The sequence below is a fragment of the Pteropus alecto genome, unplaced genomic scaffold (genome assembly GCF_000325575.1).
Source record: "Pteropus alecto unplaced genomic scaffold, ASM32557v1 scaffold146, whole genome shotgun sequence".
NCBI lineage: Eukaryota > Metazoa > Chordata > Mammalia > Chiroptera > Pteropodidae > Pteropus > Pteropus alecto.
The window spans coordinates 30074074-30098450 of NW_006442107.1; the positions used below are offsets into that span (position 1 = coordinate 30074074).

The 24377-nt window shown below is 37.0% G+C and overlaps 1 protein-coding gene and 1 pseudogene across 1 annotated transcript in view; both read right to left on the reverse strand.

Moving 5' to 3' along the window:
* Positions 1-24377, reverse strand: part of L3MBTL4 (L3MBTL4, histone methyl-lysine binding protein) — a 244485-nt gene that overhangs the window by 107057 nt on the left and 113051 nt on the right. The window contains 1 exon segment of the mRNA XM_006920119.1: positions 3643-3816. Coding sequence (XP_006920181.1) covers positions 3643-3816 — 174 coding nt within the window.
* LOC112469451 lies at positions 15597-15715 on the reverse strand (annotated as a pseudogene).

A 24377-nucleotide genomic window follows, 5' to 3' on the forward strand; every position in this document is an offset into this window, starting at 1 on the left:
TAGTTTTTTTAATATATATATATAGGGAAATATAGCTAAGATTCTTCTTCCATAGTTCTATTTTCACAAAATAAGAAGTAAATGCATCACAAAATGACCCTGAGAATCCTAAACAGAAGTAGAAAGCAGTCTAAATATAAACCCAGCCGGGTATTTTCAGTCTTAAACTGTCATTCTTTTGTTAGCCTAATGTTAGTTGAAACATGTATAGGATTTGGAGTCAGGCAGTTCTGGATTCAAATTCGATTTTATCTACTGATTATCTGTGTGATCTTTGCCTAACCTCTCTGAAGCTTTAGGTATCTACATTATAAAATCAGAATTAGAATACTTACCACACAAAATGGTTGTAATGATGAAAGAAAATTAACAAGGTGATGTAAACAAATTTTTAGCACAATGCTTGCAGCTCAAAGTGTGTAATATTAATATTAATTATTACGGTTGATATTTTTGGGTTACTATTAGTTTACTAGACTAGGAATATGCTGAATTTAATCCAAAAACTAAATTTAGGTGCCAGATCAGCTACCAGTAACGATCTCTGCTTCCTCATCTATAACTAGCGATACTATGAGGACAATAATGTCTGCTTTGCCTAAATCACAAGATTATGAGAAGCTCCCAAGGTAATGTATGTGCAAACTGTTAAACAAATTAAAAGTTTTTTACCCCGTAGAGCACATATCCAAATGAAAGACACTCAAGTATAAGGTCATTTGCTTCCATTTCATGTACTATGGATAAAATACTACCCTATTAACACAAAGGAAAAGGAATACATACTTACATACATACATATGTTTTTCAGTAGAGATGATCTATTGTGAATCTGACTCTTTAAAGTTGTATTTAACATGTACTCTGACTGCCATGAAGGTGAATTTTGTAAACATCTAGTGGTATATAATCCACTCATATTTAAACTTGACCCCTACTAAGGAAATGTGAATATAAGTAGACTACTTCCACTACTAAATAATGCAAGCTAAACAGTTATTAACAACTCTCCAAAGATTAACATGAGAATAAATGTACTTTTTAAAAATAAACACAAAACTGGCATGTAGTTAAGGAAAAGACAAAATTTAGTGAATTGCTGGACAGCATCTAATTGATTCTGGAAGAATGTCAAGAGTTAATTTTATATTTTGCACTTGAATTGCAGTAAGTCTGGAGAGTGTAAGGTGACAAGTGTTGCTTGCATAAGAATTACAGAAGTCCTGTCCAGAGCTCAGTGACTGACGGATGGATTGAAGTCTAGTGGAAATTTTAACACTAATTTACACTAATGTAGCTCCTATGCTTATGCCTGGACGTGAGCAAAGTAAAAATTATTTCTTTTTATTAGCGTGTAGATGAGACAGAATTTAAACATTATTCTCTACCTGTATCTGATATCTTCTGATTTTAACAGTAAAAATTTGGGGTAGAAGAAAGGGAGCCTCAGGAAATTACTATAGCAAACCGTGAGGAGGGTTAAAATATACTTTATTTGCTCACAATTAGATTACATATTATTCCTTGTTGATGTCCTTGTTCTCTATTTACCTCATGCTAAAATTCTAGACCACGAACAGAAGGCCATAGAGATGGGCTTAAGTCAAAGTGGCCACTACTGCCATTATTATTTATCCAAACACTTTTATGGTGATTGGTTAAAATTGAAAGTGGACAGAGATTGGAGTGCAAGGATGACTTTGGTCTTGAGATGTTCAAGCAAAAGAAGGCTTAAGAATTCAAGATGTGTGCTGTGCGACTCCTGCTCCCTCCACCCAGCTACTTGCACAGTTCCGTGCATACATGAAATAGGATCTGGCAGAATAGGATCATGTGTGATATTTCTGCACAATCATCAACTAACAGTCTCTACTTTTCTATCTCTGGTATTATGTTTATCTGACATATTTCAGTTCAAAGCCCCTTCAAAATAATAAAACCCATAATAATATATTAAAAAGAGCAAATTCCTAACAGTAGTCGAGGACAGGGGAAGCCATATCTGTGCTGAAAAGAAAGGTTTAGCTGACCTCTGAGAGAATACAACAATGTAATCATTTTTTAAAGGAGTTCAAAGATCTGCTTAGTCTCTCTAACTTTTGACATTGGGGATGGATGTCTAAAACATTTACAAGAGAGACTGAATGAGTTTTAATCTGGAAAAAAGATAGCAGAATAGAACAGAAAGAATAAGGGCAAATAGATGTACTGAAATAATAAACATTGTTCCTTGGAAACAGTTTAAAAAGAAGAAAAAAAAATGCTCCGTCAACTAGGAAATGGAAAGGACATTCAAGCTCCCAACTACTTAGAGCTGTAAACAGTGTGGGTGTGAGGAGCAGTAAAGAACAATGAGACCCTGTGAAGTTTCAACAAGAGGGGTGGGTGTATAACAAATAATAAAAATGCAAGATACAGCTACAGAAACAGAGGCATGCGTATCCATAGAAAATAGACCAGGCAACGGAGGGGAGCTAATCTGCAGTCATGTGCATGGCGATCAAAATCAAAATAAGCTATATAACAAAATTGGAATGTCACTCAAAAGCTCTATAACAACATTTTCATGAAAAAGAACAAAATCCACAGTCTAGAATGTAATATTCATGTGAAAAAATATATCCCAATGAACAGCTCTCCCCTTGGGTGTAAAGGAGCACTCTTGTTGGGACTGAAAGTGAAAATGGACAGAAAGTTGTTCCAGTGTAAACTCTGCTCCCACAGAGAGGCATGCACATCTTCTTTTTACACCTGTCGAATGCAAAGAGCAAGGCTCTGAGACTTTAGGAGAAGCAGCAGCCTCTCAAGCAGCAGCTCCATCAGAGCTGGCACAGGGAGGGCCTCGTGTCCTTCAAGGGCTTTAATGTGAGCACCTTCCATCTGCAAAGGGGTCTGAAAAACAGCTACTTCTTGCTTCTCCATCTCTTGGCTCCATCTCTGTCTAGTCTCCAATTTATTTAGTGTTAGATTTTTCTGTTTTTATAATTCATAGCATGGAGAATGGAGCTCTTTTATAGAAAAGATGTTATTTGTTTTACCATTTGGGTTAAAAATATCAAATAAGGTTGCATTTGCAGCTCTCTAGAAAATGAGTATAATAAAAACTGAAATCTGATATGTAAAATGTAAGTTTACATTTAGGAACAAAAAGATGATATGTTATCAATAAATCAAAATGGAAACTATTCAGAGTAAGAAGAAATTGCATGTGAGGTATGTATGGATTAAAGATGACAAAGACAGTTAAAGGTAAGAGAAGAAATCCAGATATGACTGAGTGAATACAAATACTTATCTATGTGCTAAAAGAGATACACCATCTATGAAATGATCCCTCAAAATAAAGAAGTTATCAAGGTAAAAGGGAATCTCATGGAATTTTGTAGATGAGATATGCTTTTGATTGCTTACAGGTAATATATGTATTTAGAAAGCGATAAATTCAAATGTCTGAGGATGAATAAAAATATTTTTAAATGAAGATAGAGGCTTCGATGAATTCTATCAGCCAGTGAACATAATATCCAGAAATAAAAATAATTATTTCAAAGAAATATAAAGAATTATTGCTATTAACAAATTTGTTCTTTTACTATTCGACATGGTTTACTTTCTAGTTCACATTTTCAAAAAGTTCCTTACCTGGACTGACTGTTCAACTTTTCATGTTTTCCATTGAAGTTTAAACTACAGAAGTTTTTCAATTTTGAATGTGAAGAGTCTAACTCCAAATTTGCCTGTGTCTGTTCTCTCAGACGATCCTGGAGTGTCGCCTCCTTTTTCAAGTTCATGTCCGAATACGGGCAGCCAAAAGCACTGATTTGTAATAAAATGAAAGCAGTTGTCAGTTTATAGTGATAAATCAGTGATCCACTGTCACTGGAAGAGGTCTACATCCAAAATTTAAAAACTGAATGAGATATTATTTTCCCAAACACATTCAAATAAGTTTCTTTTCAGATTGGCCTTTGAGAAAAATCTCAGGTTCTACATAGCAGAGTATTATAGGTAACAAGTCATCAGAACACATGGTTTTTACAATTTTGGAAACTTAAAAATCTAAAAATAACATAAAGATGTGCTTCCAATGAAGCAATTAAATGCTACATAAACGCTTGACTCAAAGTCCCTTCCAATATTTATGCCCTGATTTGACTATATCACAAAATATTATGGGTAACTAAAATATTTACTAGTATCAGAGAATATTATGCTTTTATTTCTTAATAATCATAAAGTCAGAAGTACTGTATCTGGATTCCACTTAATCCTCCTGAAACTGCTAGGAAGTTTTGGGTTTGAATGTGAAGGGACACTTGTAGGTGAAAAAGAACAGGCTACAGTCAAAGCTGAATCCTGGATCCTTGGTGTGGCTGGAGTCTATCAACAGCCTTGAGCAGGAGGATCAGCCAGGACAAAGGATCTGGTTCTTCCTACCAGCTGGCAGATTGTCCCTAGTAGAGTTCTGTGTCCATGTCCTTATCTTTTGCTAGAGATAGAAGTGCCCCATTTATGCATTTTTTGTAGTTTGTAATAATTGGTATTGACTTATAAGTTTATTCATTAATTCAGTTATTGATTCAACTGAGCATATGCTATATGCTAGGCACTATAGAGTAAATATATAAATTTAGTGAAGTTAAGACATATATATCAATAACGTATCAATAAATTTATAATAAGAACAAAAAAGCTAACCCCATTGAGTGTATACTATAGGTCCATTACAATTCAAGATGCTTACATATATTATTTCTAATATTTATTACTAAATACCCAAAGATGATGTTAATGTGTTTATTTTATGGGTGAGAAAATAGGCTCACACAGGAGCCTTTCCCAAACTTTTCCAAAGTTTCTGGGCACTTCCTTGAGAAGCCCCCAAATAGATCACTTAATTATTAGTACCAATCAGGTGTGCAGAAATGGGACAAGGTTTTTTTTTAACATCATCATTGAAAAAGAAAGAAAGAAAGAAAGAAAGAAAGAAAGAAACAAACAAACAAACAAACAAACAAACAAACATGAAGGAAACTGTGGCATAATTCTTGTACAAAGGGTAGCCAAGGCAGGTACGTACAGGGTAAGGCTGTACTGGTTTGCCAGGGTTCATGGCTAGGGGGCCATACGTAAGCATATGCTAGTGCTGTGTGAGGAGTGAAGATGTATTAAAGTACTATTTCTAATAACAACAGAGCAGATGAAATTTGTTTAAGCTGCAGCATACAAGATTTAATGGAGATTTTAGAAATAATTTTCTTCAGATAAAAGTTGAAGATATTAGGCTAACCTAAGGGAAATTGAGAAATATTTATTTCAAGCACAGTTAAGCTTTCATTAAGATACTATTACTCAGAAGCTTTGCTCCTCATGTAATATACAATACCAATTCGAAATTTTTAAATGATCATTACCATGCATTTTCTTAATTTCATATCATCACCCCCACATGACTCATACTGCATGGCACAGGCTGACCCATATAAAATTGCAGTTTTAAAAAGTCAGAGACAGTCAGATATTAGGAATTTCGTAAGGTTCAACTGAATAATTTATAGAAAATGTCAGCCTCAAGCTCATCAACAGCAACAAAGCAGATGAATAGAAGGTAAATGCTAAATAAGCAAAAAGCTGCTAGACAGATGCAGACACATTTTTAAGAGATTTTTTGACAGCTCTAAAACAGAGATCCTTGTAGTCTTTTTACTTCATGAATAGAAGGAAACAAAAATTACTGCAATTACAAATATGAGTTTTATTTTTCAGAATATTTAAGTATAATTTTAACATCTGAGGAGTAATGGAAAAGTAAAAGTAAACTATCGGTATATATTTTTTTACTTAAAAATCTGCACTTTATTAATGTATTGGCTAGGTGGAAAGCCAGAGAAGAAAAAGAGCAATTAGGAAAAAGGATCCTAATTCCAATCCTAATCCAAGAGGAATTAGGATCATTTTATAAACTATGTAAATGTCCACTAATGTACTGTATACTTGAAATTAATAAAATAAAATTTTAAAACATCTGCCCTATACAACTTTGATGAGTAGCGTTCTGACTTTTGCTCCACCTTCAAGTTGTAATGGGGATGGGACTGGAGGCAGCAGTATGAACAGTTGATGCTGCATCACCTCTTTTTGTGTCAGGCCCAGGAGGGTCCTTGGCTTCTAAATTCTCCATCTTTCCTTCTACAGCAGGGACACCTGATTCCACAGGTTGGTGAAGTTTCTCCATATTCCCAGGACCAATCCTGACCTGAAGCTGGAGGTTAAATGTTGCTAAACCTACTCGTTCATTCTATCCAAAGGTCCAAATCTGAAGCAATACCTAGTTTTGATGGCTGCAGTCAGGCCTTGTGTTTGAGACCTAGGCAGCCTTGTGGCTCCTGATACTCTAGCTTGGCATCTACCCTGGTTCCTTGCTATTAAATGCCTTGTCTGCTTCCATGACTAGAATTCAGAAGCCCTCTATTTCTACTTTTTTCTTGCTGGCTTCTTCCCATGACAAGACCTCTGCCTCCTAATCACAACCTAGGAAGTAAGGTCTACTTCCCAGATACCATCTGGCCAGTCTCCCATGTGCTTCTCACTCTGAAAAATTATTACTGTGCTTTGCCCATTAATTGGGATTCCTTTCTTCTTTTTGGATTCTTCTCATCTGGCCCCAATTCCATGGATCTAGATGATGACTACTGATTGCCAAACCTCTTGGACCTCAGGTTCTCTCATCCAACTATAGTAACATCTTGTATCAATAACTTGTTCATTTTCTCATATCCACCCAAGCAGTAAATTTGGTTTCTGCTTCTCTCTGGCCATACTATTCTGCTGGAAATAACAGGCCATGCTCTGTCAAATCCTGGGAGAGGGACAGTTTGGACCATGAGGTTGTAACTAAGTTGTCACAACTTACCTAATAGTAGCTCCCCAATCAGTTTCTAGCTACACCATCAGGGTGGCCAGAAGGGTCCTGGGGCACCAGAGTCCCAGGCCAGTCATAATTTTGAGCAGCCCCCTCAGGCTCTAAATCCCCTCTCATTCCCAAGTCCTGACTGTCATTTTCTCTCTGTGACATAATATTAAAAAGTTAGAGAGCATTAAAATTTAAGCAAAAATGACGAAAATGTAACCCCTTGAGTGCTATACTTACACACACACACACACACACACACACAGACTCATGCAATTATGGAGATTAAGTCCTAAGATCTGCAGTAGGAAAGCTGGAGACCCAGGAGAGCGAGAGAGAGAGAGAGAGAGAGAGAGAGAGAGAGAGAGATCAGCAGTATTTCAAGAAGAGTGTCAGTTTGTTGACAACCTTTCTCCTCATCCTGAAAAGTGAAGTCGCCTGAAATAGACAAGTCGCTCCCAGGAGGAGTCCTGATCTAGGAATATGCCCTCATATAGCCTAGGAATTAGGGATATACTTAGACTCTAAAGAGTTCTTCTCTGATGCACTAATCCACCCCTCTATGAGGCTGATTGTATATTTTTCTCTCAATTATTTTACTAGCCAATTATATTCTTTTTCTTCCAAGACCTAGAGAAGATGACACAGAAAACTCATCTTAACTAGGAGGTTAGATTCTAAAAATATCTTCATCTATCTTCAAAGGACAAAGAATTACTTGTTAGAGTAGGTAGGTGCAGGCATCTTATTTGGAAGTGTTCATGGAAGAGATAGTCTGAGAGGTTTGCCTCTCAGAAATAAAGGGCAGCAAGGAAGCCCTAAATGTCTGCCTCTCACAGAGGGTGCTGAGACTTGACAGAAAAGAGGTCCAGCAAGAAAATGAAAAGGAATGAGATAAGTAAATGCTGCCTGTTTTGCAATTTAGCCTTGGGCCCTGATGGTGACAAGAGCCCCATCCTGCTGTTGGGCTGCATCGCACTGATCCCCTAAGGAAAGCAGCAGCCCCCACACAACACCCCATGTTTTTTCCCAGTAGATTGAATACTTTTTGTTTTCACTGTCATTTAACTCTAAAAAATAACTTACTCCTTTTCAGTCTTTAATATGTGGGTAGTTTAAACTTACACAGTATAATAATGTTAAATAAACACATTTTATTCTTAGAAAATATTGAATTCTTAGCCAAATGGCACTGAAAGGCATGATAAATACTGAAATGCAGATTATTGCAAAATTAGAGTACCTATAATACTTTCCACAGAAATTTTTAAAAGCTAACATATGATTTAAATTGTTGCTGATTTTACTTCTAAAAGGATTAAGAGAAAGTACAAATGATACATGATGGAATATACACCAGGAGGGAAGAACCATCATAGTGTTTTAATATCTACGGAGGATGTAACACAAAGTCTATTATAGTATTCTCAAATACAGAGAGGGCAAAATCCAATATAAGATCCTAAGGTCTCAGGGAAAATTTTCTTCAGATTCCTGAGGTTTCAAAATGAGCTTACCCAAGGCATATTATGGGTAAAGTTTTTCTAATTCTGAGTAACTTTGTCCATAAAATAGCTACTACCTTAACTTACTCATCATTAAAAGTATTAGAAAATTTAATGCATACAGCAGAAAGCACTTTATTGACATATAAAAACCTGTACACATTTAATATATACAATTCGATGAGTTTGTGAATAAGTACATACCCGTAAAACCATCACCACCATCAAGGCCATAAATATATGCATTATGTTGTTGGAAATGGTAGATTTTCCTTCTTTTTTAAAAGCCGAGTAAATAATAATCTATTGCATGCATACACCATATTTTTAAAATCTATTCATCCACTGTTTCCGGATCTTGGCTATTGTAAATAATGCTGTAATGAGCATGGTCGTGTAGTGTGACCTCTTCAAGATCTTGATTTCAATTTCTTTGGATATATACCTACAGTGGGATTGCTGGATCATAGGGTAGTTCTATTTTTAATTTTTCTGAGGAATCTCTATATTGTTTTCCATAGTGGTTGCACCATTTTCCATTCCCACCAACAGTGTACAGGACTCTTTTTTCTCCATATCCTCACTGACCCTTATCTTTTTTTTTTTTTAAATAATAACCATCCTAAGAGGTGTGAGGTGACAGCTCCTTGTGGTTTTAATCTGCATTTCTCTGATGATTAGTGATGTTGAGCACTTTTTCATGTACCTGGTGGCCTTCTGTTTGTCTTCTTTGGAGAAATGTCTATTCGGGTCTTTTGCCTGTTTTTAAATCAGATTATTATGATTGCGATTGAGTTGTATAAGTTCTTTATACAATTTGGATATTAACTCTTTAACAAATATGTATTTTCTCTCAATTAGTAGGTTGCCCTTTCATTTTGTCGATGTTTCCCTTTGCTGTGCAGAAGCTTTGTAGTTTGAGGTAGTCCCATTAAACTTATTTTTCCTTTTGTTGCCTGTGTTTTTAGTATCATATCCAAAAAAATAATTGCCAAGATGAATGTCAAGGAGCTTTACCCCTAAGTTTTCTTCTAGGAGTTTTATAGTTTAAGATCTTATATTTTTCAAGTATTTAATTCACTTTGAGTTGATTTTCTTTTCTCCCTATGCTATTACTCTAAATCCCCATGACTGTTTTGTAACTACTAATTTGTACTTCTTCATCCCTTCAACTTTTTCACCGAGCCCCTCAACTCCTCTCCACTCTGGCAATCACCAGTTTGTTATCTGTATCTGTGAGTCTATTTTCGTTTAGTTTACTTGTTTCTTTTGTTCCTTAGATTTGTTCTTTAGATTGTTCCTGAGTTGATTTTTACGTAGGGTGTAAGGTAAGAATCCAATTTCATTCTGCATGTAAATATCCAGTTTTTGCGACACCATTTATTGAAGAGACTGTCCTTTCTTTGTTGTGTATTTTGGCACCCTGTTGAAGATCATTTGACCATACATATGAGAATTGATTGTGTCTGTTTTTATGCCAGTGGCAAATTGTTTTGATTACTATAGTTTTATAGTATAATTTGAAATCAGGAAGTGTGATGCTTCCAGCTTTGTTATTCTTGCTCAAGATTGTGTATTCATAACAAATTACTGTAGCTATTGTTATTTTTAACTTTTTTTTTTACTAAAATGCACCACTGTTACATTTGACTATTCTGAATTTGAATATATGTTTACTTTTACCAGTGAGTTTTATACTTTCATGTTTTCATGGTGCTAACGCCAACATCAAGATGACATAGGTGATAGAATTATCTCACAAGAACTGTAAAGCAGCAACAATGAAAGTGCTTTAACAAGAAATTAACATACTTGAAACAAGTGAAAAAATGAAAACAATAACCAGCCCAAGACATGTGAGGAGAAAGAAAGCACAGGGAATGCACCAACTTACTATTACTCAGACCTTGAGGTCTCTAGCTGGTCTGGCCCCTCCTTTCCACCTTTCAGAGCCTTCATCTGTTTATTTTATATCTTATGTTTATAGTAGTAGTATATCTGGCCTATGTCCATTCAATAAAGGCAGTTTCTTTCTAACCCTAACTCATCCCTCTAAAATTCATATTGTTAGTTATAAGAATTCAGTTTTCATATTGCAGATGCATTTCAGAAAAAAAAAAAAGCCATTATTTCTTTCCTTCTACTTGTTATAAATGTACGCTCTTTGACCCAAGTTGCAATTCTTTTGCATGGCATTGACAGACCCCTATGATCTGACCCAGTCTGCCTTTCCAAGCCATCTCCATCTTCACTACCCGTAACACCTAAGGTCTGGTCACATCAGAATAATCAATACTCCTTAGATTTAAAACACATTTTCCAACTTTTATGAATGTTTATCTCATTATACTGTTATTTGTATACATCCATCTTCTCTAAGTTTCTTAAAATTGGAGGCCGTAATTATTCATATCAGTGTGAAGTGAGTACAGTTGGCCTATCTTTCACCTCAGCAGCATAGCAGTTTCTAAAGAAATAACAATCATATATAACAGTTATTTATCATACACATAATTTACCTATTTATGGATGTTACTTGAATTGATGCCGAGCAGAATTTTAGGCATAAAACCCAGAAAAAAGACTCATCTCATCACCTATATCAACGTCCCCAATCTCAGCCCAGTGGGCTCTCCTTTTTCTAGTCTCTCTATTTAGCTACCCCAGATTGAATCCTCCCTCCTATGAGCAACCTCTGTCCATACAGAAAAGTTAATATAGCCCTTTTCAATTCCTGCCATCTCCACCGATTGTCCAGAAGAAACAACAAAGGGCCAGCTGCAGAGGTGAAGAATCAGCCCCTTCCTGGAGAATAACCGGCCCCTATCATGATTTAGCCTACTGGGCTCTTGATGTTTTTCACAATATTCATAAATTTGTGTTTTTCAAAATATTCATAAATTTGAAATTTATAAAGACTAGAATACATGCCAAGAATATAAACTCTGTTGGTGCACACAGAAGCAGATAAGAAATAAATGCCAATCTCCATTTACTTTTGTTTCATTGGAGATATGAACTTAGTCATTTCTCTAATGTCTATTCTAATACCAAAAACTCAAGTCCAACATATAACATTCCCTTGGTATGCGTTAGGAGCTACCCTATAATTGAGTGTGTAAAAAATATCATTGGGACTATTTTATCATAGGTAATATTTTCAGTAAACTAGATTGGGAAGGAAAAGTGCATCAAGAGTAAAGGTTAAAGTGTGTGTGTGTGTGTGTGTGTGCACGCGTGTGTGCACACACACGTGCATGTACTCTTTCCTCTAAAGTATTTTAGTGTATGGTTACTGGAAACTTCCAAGGTATAAATTATTCTGAAAGAATGTGATAGTACACTAAGTAGCACACTAAGAGCCTCTACAATTATATACTGCAACCAGCTTAGTGTACTAAGTAATTGGTATAATCTATGCATGGATGAGATCTGATTAATAGAATCTGCAGTTTAAAAATTTCTAATAGAATACTATCTACATAGTTAACATTAAGCAGTAAATTGAACAAACAAAGTAATTAACATGCTATATTATTAATTCAATCAAAACAAAATTACAGTGATCAATCTGTGTTTCTATTATTGCATTGAACATTTTTGTTATTATGTACAAATTGTTTTCACCTTTTTTAATTGTTAAGTGTATTTTCAATTGAAATAGTCTAGTTTGAAATACCGTTAATTTCTGTAAAGTTCTTTAAAGTACATTTTTCCTTTTTACAAATATGCATTGTTTTAAAACAAAATTTCACTAAAAAATGAAACTATTTTCAGAATAGCTGTCCAAAGGGCACCTGAAGTATAATTCAAGTAAAAAATGCTCCAAACGCAATTTAAAAAAATTATTCATAAATTAAAGGTATACATTTTGGCTATGGATATAATGAAACAAATCTATCTTTTGGATGGCTTTAGATTCAATATGCTTAACTTAAATGCAATTGTAAAAATTCATCTGAATATGCAAAAATATATATTTAGATATGTACATACTGATATATATTCAAAAACATCTAACCCTTGTGTTATATACTAATACTGACTCAATGTCAACAGGTTATTTAGATGTTGTTTTGGGATGTTTCTTTTCAAAGTGGTAAATCCACAGTCAATTTGACAAACCTATGAGCTAAGATTAGGAGTACAGTCTTTGTGATGGAAAAAGGAAAACCAAACCAGCCCATGTCAGAGAATAAAGCATCCTTCAACTGCCTGAGCTGAGCAGTCCCAAACACTATCAGATAAAAGAAGATTTACGGAAGTCCTACTGTCCCTCCCTTACCTCCACCCCCAAGATATGTGCTAAGGAGTCTTTGGAAGATTATGAAGTGTACATTTTGGATTTGCGTTTAAGAGGTGGCCTTTTATTATTCCATTATCAGCAAATACAAACTCATCTGCAGATTCAAATATGTATAGGCAGGCTTCCTATTCAAGAAGTTGATTGCCAAATCTCTTCCCACTAAATTAGTTAATACACCAAAGGCAAATGTGTACTGCAGTTCAGTGTGTGTGAAGCAGTACTGTCCTAATTAGAAAAAGAACCAACATTAGGACTTTCATTATATCTTAAAGGGAGCTGTTTACAGTTTTTTTTTGTTTTTGTTTTTTAATAAACGACCCTGAGATATTAAAGACTGGGGGCATCAGTGTAATTGTGGATAAAAATGAACGTCTACTTCTTTCAAGAAAATATAATCAGTACTACTTTCTCCACCATAAACTATTCTAAAAAATGTTCAAGTAATTTGTTTTAAGTAATTGTTATCGAGAATCGACATACAAGATATTTTATAAAAGATGACCAGGCTAATCTAAAATATTCATGTGGATATTTTTATTTCTATGAAATTTAGGTAGTAAAAGTATTTTAAAAGTTAAAGATTCCACCAAAACACAATTTGATTAGTCTAATATTCATAATATCAATAATAGGTTATATACTTCTACAGATTTTAGTCTACCGTATACCCTATTTTAAGCTCTGTTTTTATGTTAAATCATTCAATTTTCACAATGTCTTTAAGAAGTAAGAACCCGTATAATTTGCATTTTACACATGGAGAGACTGAGACACCGAGAGGTTAAATAAGTCAGTCAAGGCCACATAGCTATGAAATTGCAGATAAGGGATGGAAACCCAGGTAGTCTGACGCCAGGGTCTAGACTTTTAACTACTATACCAAACTGCCTCTGGGATTGGATTTTTCTCTGAATATATTAGAGAAAATAAAAATAATGAAACACCTGGCATAATGCCTTGTACATGCCAGGTACTTTGCCAAATGGACACTGACGATATTAGTTTATTTATAAATCTCTTTGGCATTGCTGATTATACATAGAGAAGAACAAGTAGGGAAATTGGAATACTTTAAGAGAATTTAAACTGTTTAGTGTTTTTCAATTTCATTCTGAAATTTACTGAGTTGCCACAAGAATAGAATATGTGGTAAAAAAAGGGATTAAAAAAAAAAAAACACTTTCTCTGCATGGAATGAAATATAATGTGAAGAAATGGCCATCTGGATAATTTTTTATTGGAACAAGCTGTAATTTATAAAACTGTGAGAAAAGAGAAGAAAATAGAGAAGAGAGAGTCTTGACTTTCTGCCAGAAAGATTTTAAAGCTCCATCCTAGCTTTTAAATGAGAATTTAAATGTTTCGCACCCATATATACACACACTAAGGTTGCATCTACATGGCCAAATACATTAGTCTACCTAACAACTACAAAAGCAGTCAAATCGTACCCCGTTTCAGTGGAGGCCTGGAGTAGGAGACAAAAGCTGCTGCCATTTCATTCCATCCACAAATATTTACTGAATGTCTCTATGTACACAGACCTGTACCAGGCACCACTGTAACCCTCAAAATGCAAAGATCCTATCTCCATAGTCTTGAACCTCAAGGGTCAAAACCCAAGCAAATTAAAAATCTAAATGGCAAAAGCAATGCATGTTGTGGTTTATTGCTATTATGTATATACTTAATAATGATATAATCATAATAGGCATATATAATTATTAAACATTTGATATGTAGTCAGGCATTATGAAAAGAGGCCACTACATTACATATGTTATTTCATTAAATAAAATCTGAGAAGGGAATGTTTCTGAATTTAGGACCTAGGAAGGCACAGAGGCAGGTTCTTGAAATAGGACTAGCCTCAATCAGTCCCAAGGGTGAGGCCAGAGATACAAGATCTTGGGAGAAGACCAATCAGGTGGGGGAGCAGGACTGTGGGCAACACTTGCCCATAATGGGGGAGGAGAGACTCTAATTGTCTAAGGGTTTCAAATGATCAGAGATGCAGAAGATAAAGGTCTAGAAGGTCATCCTAGCAGTTCTGGCCTAGAGGACCAGCCTGGGGGACGGCAGAGAAAACAGGAATGAGGGTTTGCATAAGAGCAACAGGAACAGAAAGAGAAGTTGGTTCTGACACATACTGTAAAAAATGATCAGTGGGACTTAGAGACCTACTAAATTCAGGAATTGTTAAGGAAAACACTGAAATATAAACTTGTGAGTGTGGTGATAAGGATGGGTAACACAGAGTTGCTGATTTAAAGGGTAAGGTAATGTACTTTGTTTCTAACATTTTAAACCTCAGGACTGACAGTGTAATTCCAGATGCAGAGTCATTCCGCAGGTGAGCAGAGACAGACACCACTCAGACCGAGAAGTTGAACAGGGAGATGGCTTTTGGGGTACCGCCAGCAGACTCCTGTGACTGAAGCTGAGGATGGATGCATTCTCCAAGTTTCAGTTTGTATGTAGACTGTCTGTGGCTCACGTTTTGTGCATCTGTTAATGCTGTCTGAAAATCTCCAAAGGTTTTGCCTACACTGCCCACTTTGCCTTGTTTACTTTGCCCAGGAAACAAGTTCTTTTGAGTCACTGTATTAACCACTGCATCTCCCCCTCAAATAATCTAATGACATGACGAAAGGAAGGACATGGTATGACAGGCTTCCCATCCTCTACGTCGTTCCGGGATTTCTGCTGTGAGCAGGCAGACCCTGAGCCCTCCCATGCTGCCACTTGCTATGTGAGATACAAGAGGAGCATAATGCATGGGCTCTGGCCTCCAGCTGTAACAGGTTGGGGACATACTTCATAACAGGTTAAAGTGGCATGAGGACGTGTGCTTTGGTGCTAAACAGCACTCTTTTTTTTTTATTACCTGGTCTTCCTACATGGTCTCCCATTCAAGTACTAACCAGGCTCTACTCTGCTTAGCTTCCGAGATCAGATGGGATCAGGCTTGGTCAGGATGGTATGGCTGTAAACTAAAGTGCACTCTCCAGACAAGGCAGACTTCGCTGGTATAGCAAGGGGAGACTTGAGGGAGGAGGTGGGTCTTGGGTGTGGCACTGTGGGTAACTAATATTTGAAAAGGTAGAAAAAGTTTCTTTTGTCTTCGATTGTGTCAATTACCATTTAAAAAACATGCTTGTACAAAAATAGTTTTGATAGAAATGTTCCATTGGCAAATCTGTCTAGATAAGCTGGCATTTTAAGCTCTCTACATGTGTTAGTTTTGCAATCTAAGAAACTAGGTCCAGTTTGCAGGAGTGTAGATTATTCAGGTCCATAAATTGTTCTTGGTGTGATTTACAGAACTGCACTCTACAGCTAGAGTCACTGACTGGGAGGCCCTGACTGGGAGAATTAATTGAAGCTGAGTCAGTCTCAGGGCAGATGGGCTTTTCTAGAACGCAGTGCTGGCTGTTTCGCTTCTCTACTCCTTCTTTTATGGTATATTGAAGCTTTCAAGGGACCCAGAGTCATTGCAGGTTTGTGTTTCTGGAGAGACTTGAAGAAAAGGATGTTCTGGAGGGAGAAATTTAGTGGACGTAAGTCAGGATTTCTTTGTGGTCTATAACATGAAAGCTCCTTCTCGATAATATTATTCACTGGCTTTACTGTGATAAATGGTCAATTTCTTTTTAGACCAGCAGTTTGCCACTTTTTAAAAGTGACACCTGATACATAAGATACAAAATATGAAATTAACCCATGATTCTACCCTGGCAGTTTCCTTGGGACCTCAAAGTACTCTGTCTGTTCACTTTGTTAGATCTAAAACATTGTTTAAATCTGAATTGACTAAATACTTTTTATCAGTTCGACAATGAAATCCTTATAAAAGTGTTCTGATTTTCCACAGATTTCAATTTTGGCTCCATGCTTTCTAACCACATTTTTGCAAGGTTTACTTATCTGTGTAGACCACAAAAATTAGTGGGTAATGTTACTACCTTACGACCTGAACAAGGTTTTACTTGTCCTCATTTTAGCTTTCAAGCTATATACTGAACTTTATCTTTTGAGAAAAATTATAAAAATTATATTATATTGTTTACAAATTATAAAATTTCTAATACAGAATGTTAGTAAAAGAAAAAATGTCCCTCTATTCCCACTGCAAACCATCAACACTTTTCTCTATTTTCTTGTGGTTTTATTTTTTTATACCATGTTTGCAGGCCTTATGCAAGTATGTCCATGTATGTTTTTGGATTTTGTTATTGTCATTATCATTGTCATGAGGCTTGTACTTCTCATTTCTAGGATAATTAATTCCAAAATTTTCAGCTCCAACAACAGCCCTGTGGGTGTCACAGCTGCCGCCCAGGCTGACCTGTCTGCCGGCTCAAGCACCCCCTTTTTGGTCTCACACGCTTAGGTGCACTCTTCTCTGAAGGGCTTTTCTGAATTATTAATTTTATTCCATAGCTTGTATTGAGTCAAAATCCTTTTAAGAATCTGCTGAATATTGTGGATTCCCTGCAATGCATATGTGCAAATGCACACGGACTGCAGCACATGCCTTCACTGACGTCACAGCCCCCTAGGAGCCAAGGAGATGCCGGGCCAGTGAGTCTCCACACGCAGAAGGTCTCCAACAGCTTCGGTTTTCCTGACCTTCCCATTTTCTTTAAAAATAAGAGATTTTTATTACTTTTTCAGACTTTCCTATGGTCTCTTTGTAATACATTCTTTTCTATGAAAGAAAAGAAAAGCAGAGGGCCAGTGTACTTTTCTGGTACTGAGTCACCTGTCACTCCACCAGCACCGTCCCTAACAGAATCTGAACCTGTCCTCGGTGGACTTGCACACTCAGAGTGAATGGATGGGTGACCTGTTAGGCCTATCAGGCTGCTGAGCTAAGTATGTTTTATCATGAATATTTACTACCAGTCAGAGAGATGATTTGAAATTAATGTGGTGAAGTATAATTACTCAGTATTCACTAAGCCCTTTGCAGGCTGGGAGGCAGTGTCTCTGCTTTCACTGGGAAACTCTAATCCTATTTATGCCAGAGACACCTTTCAAGTTTCAAAATTTAATCTCCCAGTGACAGAGCAGGTAAATGTTACAGTTAATTTTTTTTTTGTTTTCCTGAACTGTCATGCCACACATTCATGAGTCAGTTTTTACACATACATCATGTCTGCTTTTGTATCTCTTTCTCGTGTTTGTGCATGTGTTGTGTGTATGTGTGTGTGTGTGAGAAAGGAATAGAGAGAGAGAGAAAGAGAGAGACAGAAGGAGGGAGGGAGGGAGGGAGAGGAAGGAGAGTTAGAGGGACACAGTCAATGACAACAACATATCTGCATCATCAGTCTGTCTTAGTCACCATTTTGGAGAATAAAAAAAAACAACACAAGAATGATAAATGCAATGTTGTTGCAGCAAGTGAGCTTATAGTAAAGAACTACAGTGGAATGATGGGCTGGAATAATGTGTCAACAGAAGGAGAAGAGGAAAGTGCTGGTAAGATGCATTCTCATTTTGTAGTTTTCTGTGTTCATGTTCATCTCCAGGTGCTCTCAGACTTTTGGGTTAATGGCTCCTCTTTCTTCCTTTCACTCCCTCCTTTCTGTCTTCACATCCTCTCTCTTCCTCCCTTTTTTCCCTCCTTGGCAATGAACAATAGCCAGACCAAGAGTTGTGTTTGCCATGTGCAAGGAAAAGAAAGAGAAACTAAGAGAAGCCAGCAGGTAGAGGATGATCAGGAAAAGATGAGAAAAGATGAAGCTGGAGAAGTTAAAAAAAGGGCACTGTAGACAAGGAATGAAAAGGAGGTAAAAATGCAGGTGGTAAAGTTTTCTTTGGGACTGATGAAAATGTTGTAATATTGGTTGGTTGTGATGGTCGCACAAGTCCGCATTCACAGAAAACCATCATATTTTACAACTTAAATGGGTGAACTGCATGGTATGTGAATTCTATCTCAATAAATGTTATAATTTTTAAAAAATAAAGTAGTATTAAAAATAATAAATTAATGTTTCAAAACACACCAGCCCCGCCAAGACCAATTTTACTCATAGAAAATCTGCTGTACTAAGAGCCCCACTTCAAGCCACAGAATCACTTGCATATTGAGGTTCCATGACAGATGGCTTTTCATTGTCACTAGGAATGGAGAAACTGTAAGATAAAGCTGAAAATGCAAAGGAGAGAGATACAGGAGACAACAGCTAGCTGCGAGGAGCATCTGATTCTGTTACTCCAGTGTTTGAACTGATGAGCATTAGTTCTTTCCTCTTGAGTTCCTGAACACATTTGTAATTAGAGAAAAACTGATCTTTAACTAGTAGAAATGCCCACTTGCTTAACGATGTTAGAATGCCAATTTCCTGACTGTTACGTGAGCGCACACCCATGCATATACACACATAATCACTAGTATGCAGCTACACGTCACTGTAAAAAACAGTCCTGTTTTGTTTCTAAAATCATAATATAAACTTTTAAACCTGTTTGTAAAATGGGACTGATTCTAATCTTAAGTTCCTTGATAACTGAGGATCTTCTCTTCTCTCTATAGTTAGTATATTTTCCAATAAAAGTCCTTCTCCCTTTTTCCACTTTGCCGACTCCACATTTACTAAATCAGAAAAATGAATGATCTTGTCTTCAGAAATATAGATTAGTACTTCACATTCTGGAGCCTGTAAGTAAAGTGTGCAGATAATATGCACATTCTCTACTTGCACATAAGCCTCCCTCAGCTCACATCCTCCGCCTTAGCTTTGTTCTATGTAGACAGAACCGGTGAAGAACTCATCTCCGTGTATGCAAGAAATGTCCACATTTTGAAATTTCTACTCCATACAGATTTCTGAATCATATTAAGAAAAAAAACAATATTTTTTTCTGAATCTTGAACAGCACTTAAAATACAATATAATGTAAGTTATATTTAAACTAGGGCTGGAATGTACCCTCGTTATTTGGAAACTTAAAGGAGAATATAATGTCTAGGCATCGTAGATATATTTACAAAAAAAATAATAGCTTTTGGAGGTCTCTTCTCAATGGAGCTCAAATCTTTTAAGATACATGATTGATAAAATAATTATTTTGGATTTTAGTACATTTAAAGTAATCAAGTTATATAGCGAATTAGGGGGGCGGGGGAAATTGCCTCTATCATGTCTGAGAATGCACAGTTAAGTCATGACTTTTTCCGTTAATGGTAATGAGCTGTGCAGGGTTAACTCCCCAGCACGTCAGAAGAAAAGAGCCTGAGTCATCTGTCTTTCATGTTTAATTCAATTTGTTTGCATATTGCATTTTTCACTTAATGCTTCCCAAAAAGCTATTTCAGAAAAGATAAAATTATAAGAAAGTACTTTTGAGAACTGAATATACTGATAACAAAACAAAGGATATGTACAGGAGTCTTTGGAGAAATAAAAATTACTCTCGCTTGTTTTATTCATGTCTGAGTCCTATCTGATTATTATTAAAGGCTAACACATTCATACACGGAAATGGGAATTGCTTCCTCTGTTTTCAGAAACTGAGAGAAGAGAACAAAGACTTAAAAAAAAGAAAGCAGATTCAAAAGCGTTCAAAAAGCTATATTGTCCAACCACAAAAACCGATAAAGCTTTGCTGCATTTAAAGTAAAACTGTGTGACTGGAGGGATGTGTGGGGAAAAAAGCAAATGAATAACAAGGAGTTTCAACTTGTATTTATATAACACTTCACTTCCAAGATGCTGAAAGAATTACAAATAAGTACTTGATAGTGGCTCTCATGGGCTCCTTGAAGTCCTCTGTTACTTTTCCTTATTTGGTAAATATAGATAATGGGAATGGAATGGGATCTCTCAAATATATTTGTTGATTCATCTGTTTCAAGAGCACTGAACCACTGTCTTTCCCTGCTTTACTCCTGGGCAGTTTTCTTTTAATGTCCTACTAATAAATGAACAACTCAAAGACAACTTGAGATTATTGTTGTATTGTTTTTTCAAAAACTGGATATTTAAAGCCCGAATAAAAGTAAATGTGAAATAAGGTGTTTGAAACATACACTTAAGCAAAGTATGGGGGATCCCGCCATCTGGAATATATTTATATCGCCTCTGTAATATCTATAGTTTACCTATAGAGATTAAAACCAAATTCAAATATGAATTCCTTCCTCCCTTGGAAAAATATTAATTGAACATCTACCATGTACCAGAAACTGTTCTAGGCATTGGAGATACTACGGTGAACAATGCAAATGCGTGCACACACACACGCGCGTGCGCACACACACACACACTTTCAATAAAGGTAAATACAGTAGGGGGAGAGAGACAATGCTCTTGTGTTTGGAAGTGGCCTCACTGAGATAACTTCCCTCTGCCTAGAAGCTTTCTTCCCACCACACCCACACTTTCTCCACAAGGTGCATCTGGCTGACTCTACTCACTTTATGGCATGTTTCTCTAAGAAGCATTCTACAACTGCTCCACTGCATATTAATCTCCCCCTCTACCAAAACCCTAAGCACTTATCTGTGCTTGTTCTAGGATACTCATCATTTTCTATTTTCTATTAAATCATCCGCATTCACATATTTTCAACCTTATTAGACAACAAGCTCCTTGAGAATTTGTATACTCCCTTTATCACTTCTTGAGGCTTCTATCATAGTGCCTTGGAAGCAGCAGTGCTTCAAACAATGTTTCTAGAATAGTTAACACTATAGGCTAAATGTCTGTGTCCCCTCCCCTCAAATTCATACACTGAAATCCTAATCCTATCGTGATGGTATTAAGAGGTACCTTTGGGAGGTGCTTAGGTCATAAGAGTAGAGCCCTTATGAATGGAAGTTATGCTCTCATAAGAGAGACCCCACGAAGCTTCCGTGTGCCTTCCAGTACGTGAGAAAACAATGAGAAGGCATTATGAACCAGGAAGAGGGCCCTCACCAAAATGCGACCATGCTGGCACCTTGATCTTGGATATCCAGCCTCCGGAACTGTGAGAAATAAATCACATTTTGAGAACTGCATCTCTCATTACTCAATAAATATTTGCTGTTTGATTTACTCAGAAAATTTTTTCCAAATTTTTTATTGTAACTGTTAAATTAAAAAAAAAAAAACTTTTGAAAGCTATCTTATCACTATCCTTCACATGTGGACCAGGTATTTAGCTAGGATGCTGGGTCCAGTGGTGATCAACACACAAAGCCCACCTTCAGGGACAATGTCCAATGCTGGAGAAAGACAGGGTAATTGACCTGCAAGGGCATCACAGATACGCTGAGGAGTGGGGACTTAATGCTTTGGGAGGGAACACAAGGTCACATCAAAGAGGGGAAACCATGGACGTCTTCTAAGAATGATGTAAAGGTGTGTAAGGAAGAGTGCGGGTTACCCGAGGGAAGTCGATCTGGGAATGGGGACTGCAAGATTCACAGCAGAAGGAGAAGCACATTCAGACATGTGAGCCCAGAATCTGTACATGACTGGAGTGTAGTTGGACCTCATTGGCCATTTTGATGTATTGGCGAGGAATGGGAGACACTGAGTGGCGCTGAAAGCAAAGTAGTGAGATGGTCAGTTACACATTGGAGAAAGACCAGTCTGACTGCGAAGGGAAACAGAGTAGTACTCCAACTAGGTGGGCACTGATGATTCACTGAGAAAGACTGGCATGAGCTACAGCAGCAATAAAAATGGAGATACAGACACACTTGAGACTATTTAGGAAGCAGAATCTATTGACAAGATTGGCTGACTAAATATCTGGGGTAAGGGAGGGGAATGGGTTAAGGATGATTTCTCACTTTATAAGTTGGGTACCTGTATAAAAGATCATACCGCTCACTGAAATTTTGGTGGGGGCAATGAGTTCAACTTTGAATATGACAAGACTGAAGAGCCAAATAAGCATCCAAAAGTTGATGCTCATTGGGCAGTTGGATATTAGGGTCTCTGCTCAGGAGTGACTGAGGTCTCTACCTCAGGCTGGAAGTATCTATTGGAAACCATGAACATTTAGATGTCATTGAAGTTATGGTAACACATGAAGCCATGAAATGACCCAAAGAGAGTTTGCTGAGTAAGGAGGAGAAAAGAAGTGGTTTTTAGACCCCAGGCATGTTAAAACCACTTGGAGGACTTTAAAGCAACTTTGACACCTGGGTCCTACATTGTTCAGTAAAGTCAGAATCTCTAGGAGGTAGGGCCCAGACATCAGTGTTTGTACAAAGCTTCCCTGGTGATTCTCTCTACAGCCAGTGTTAAGAGTCTCCGAAGTGGAGTGAGGAAAGCAGAAGTCTTAGGAAGGACCCTGAAGAAGAGCATTTTAACAGTAGGTCGACGAAGAAACTGACAAGGAAGACTAAGGAGAAAGAGAAAGATGAGGCAATATCATGGAAACCAGGCAAAGAGAGGTGGGTAATAACTAAAGGAGCAGTGAAATGAGAGAGAAATAAATACCAATAGTGCTGCAGAAAAGCAGGACCTATGAAAATTTAGAAATGACCACAGGGCTTAGCAACCAGGAAGTAGCAGGTGACCTAGGAGAACAGTCAGTGGGTGCTGCAGCCAGAAGCCATATGACAAGATGCCAAGTAGTGCTGGAGGGGCAGGTGGGGGGCATACCGCCTCTCAGAGTATTCTGGGATAAAGGGCAGGGAGAAACATTACTCCTCAGGATGTCTGCAGGTGAAGAGGGGGGCATGGAAAAAGTTATAGAGAGACTTGAGTTGAAAAATGATTTTATTTAATATGAGAGATTTGGGTATGTCTAAATTTTTATTCTTTTTGTTGGATATAACCCCAATATAAGGGCAAAATACATATGCATTCCATTTAAAATACAATTATAAATCAAATACTCACATATCCATCATCATGGCCAAGAACACTGCCAGCATTACAAAAGTCCCTAGTGTCCCCTTGCCCATCCCACCTTCCCTCTATCATTTCTTTGCTTTTATTTATAGTCTTATCAGCTGTGCATGTGTCCCTATAAAATAGTGCTTGGTTTTGCCAGTTGTAGACTTTATATCATTTGCATGATGCTATTTGTATTGTTCTGGCATTGCTTCCTCACTTAACATAATGTTTGTGAGATTCATGCGCATCCCTGTGTTTGGTTGTAGTCTGTTCATTTTCTCTGCTGCATAGTTTTCCTTTGCAAAGATATACTAAAAGTATGTTTAGGTGTTGTGGGGAAGATGCCATTAGAAAGGAAAAGACTGATTTATAGGTGGATGGGTAACAAAGGGCAGGGTGAGCTTCAGAGATGGGCAGTGAACAGGAGAAGGATTCCTCTGTTCTGTGAAAGGGAAGGAATTATTACCAGATGGTTATTTTTTCAGTGAAGGATGAGCTGAGGTCAGTCTAGAGAAGAGAGCAGAAGAGGTGGAATAGGGAAGGGGAGGAAGATAGAGATTATATGAAATAGCTACAGTTAGAGAAGTTCCCAGAGTTCCCAGAGAATGTTGAGCCCGAGCAGGCCTGACTGTAAGCCCCCAGTGTGTGTGGCTGAAGGGCACTGGGGACACAGCACCTGGGTGTAGAATTTCTTCAGCAGCCATAGGTATCTTCAGTTTAACAGCAGAGGAAGGAGACAGTACTTAGTGTAATGATGACCTCAAATAATCTATATTCAAACTCCAGCTCTGCCACTTACTGGTAAC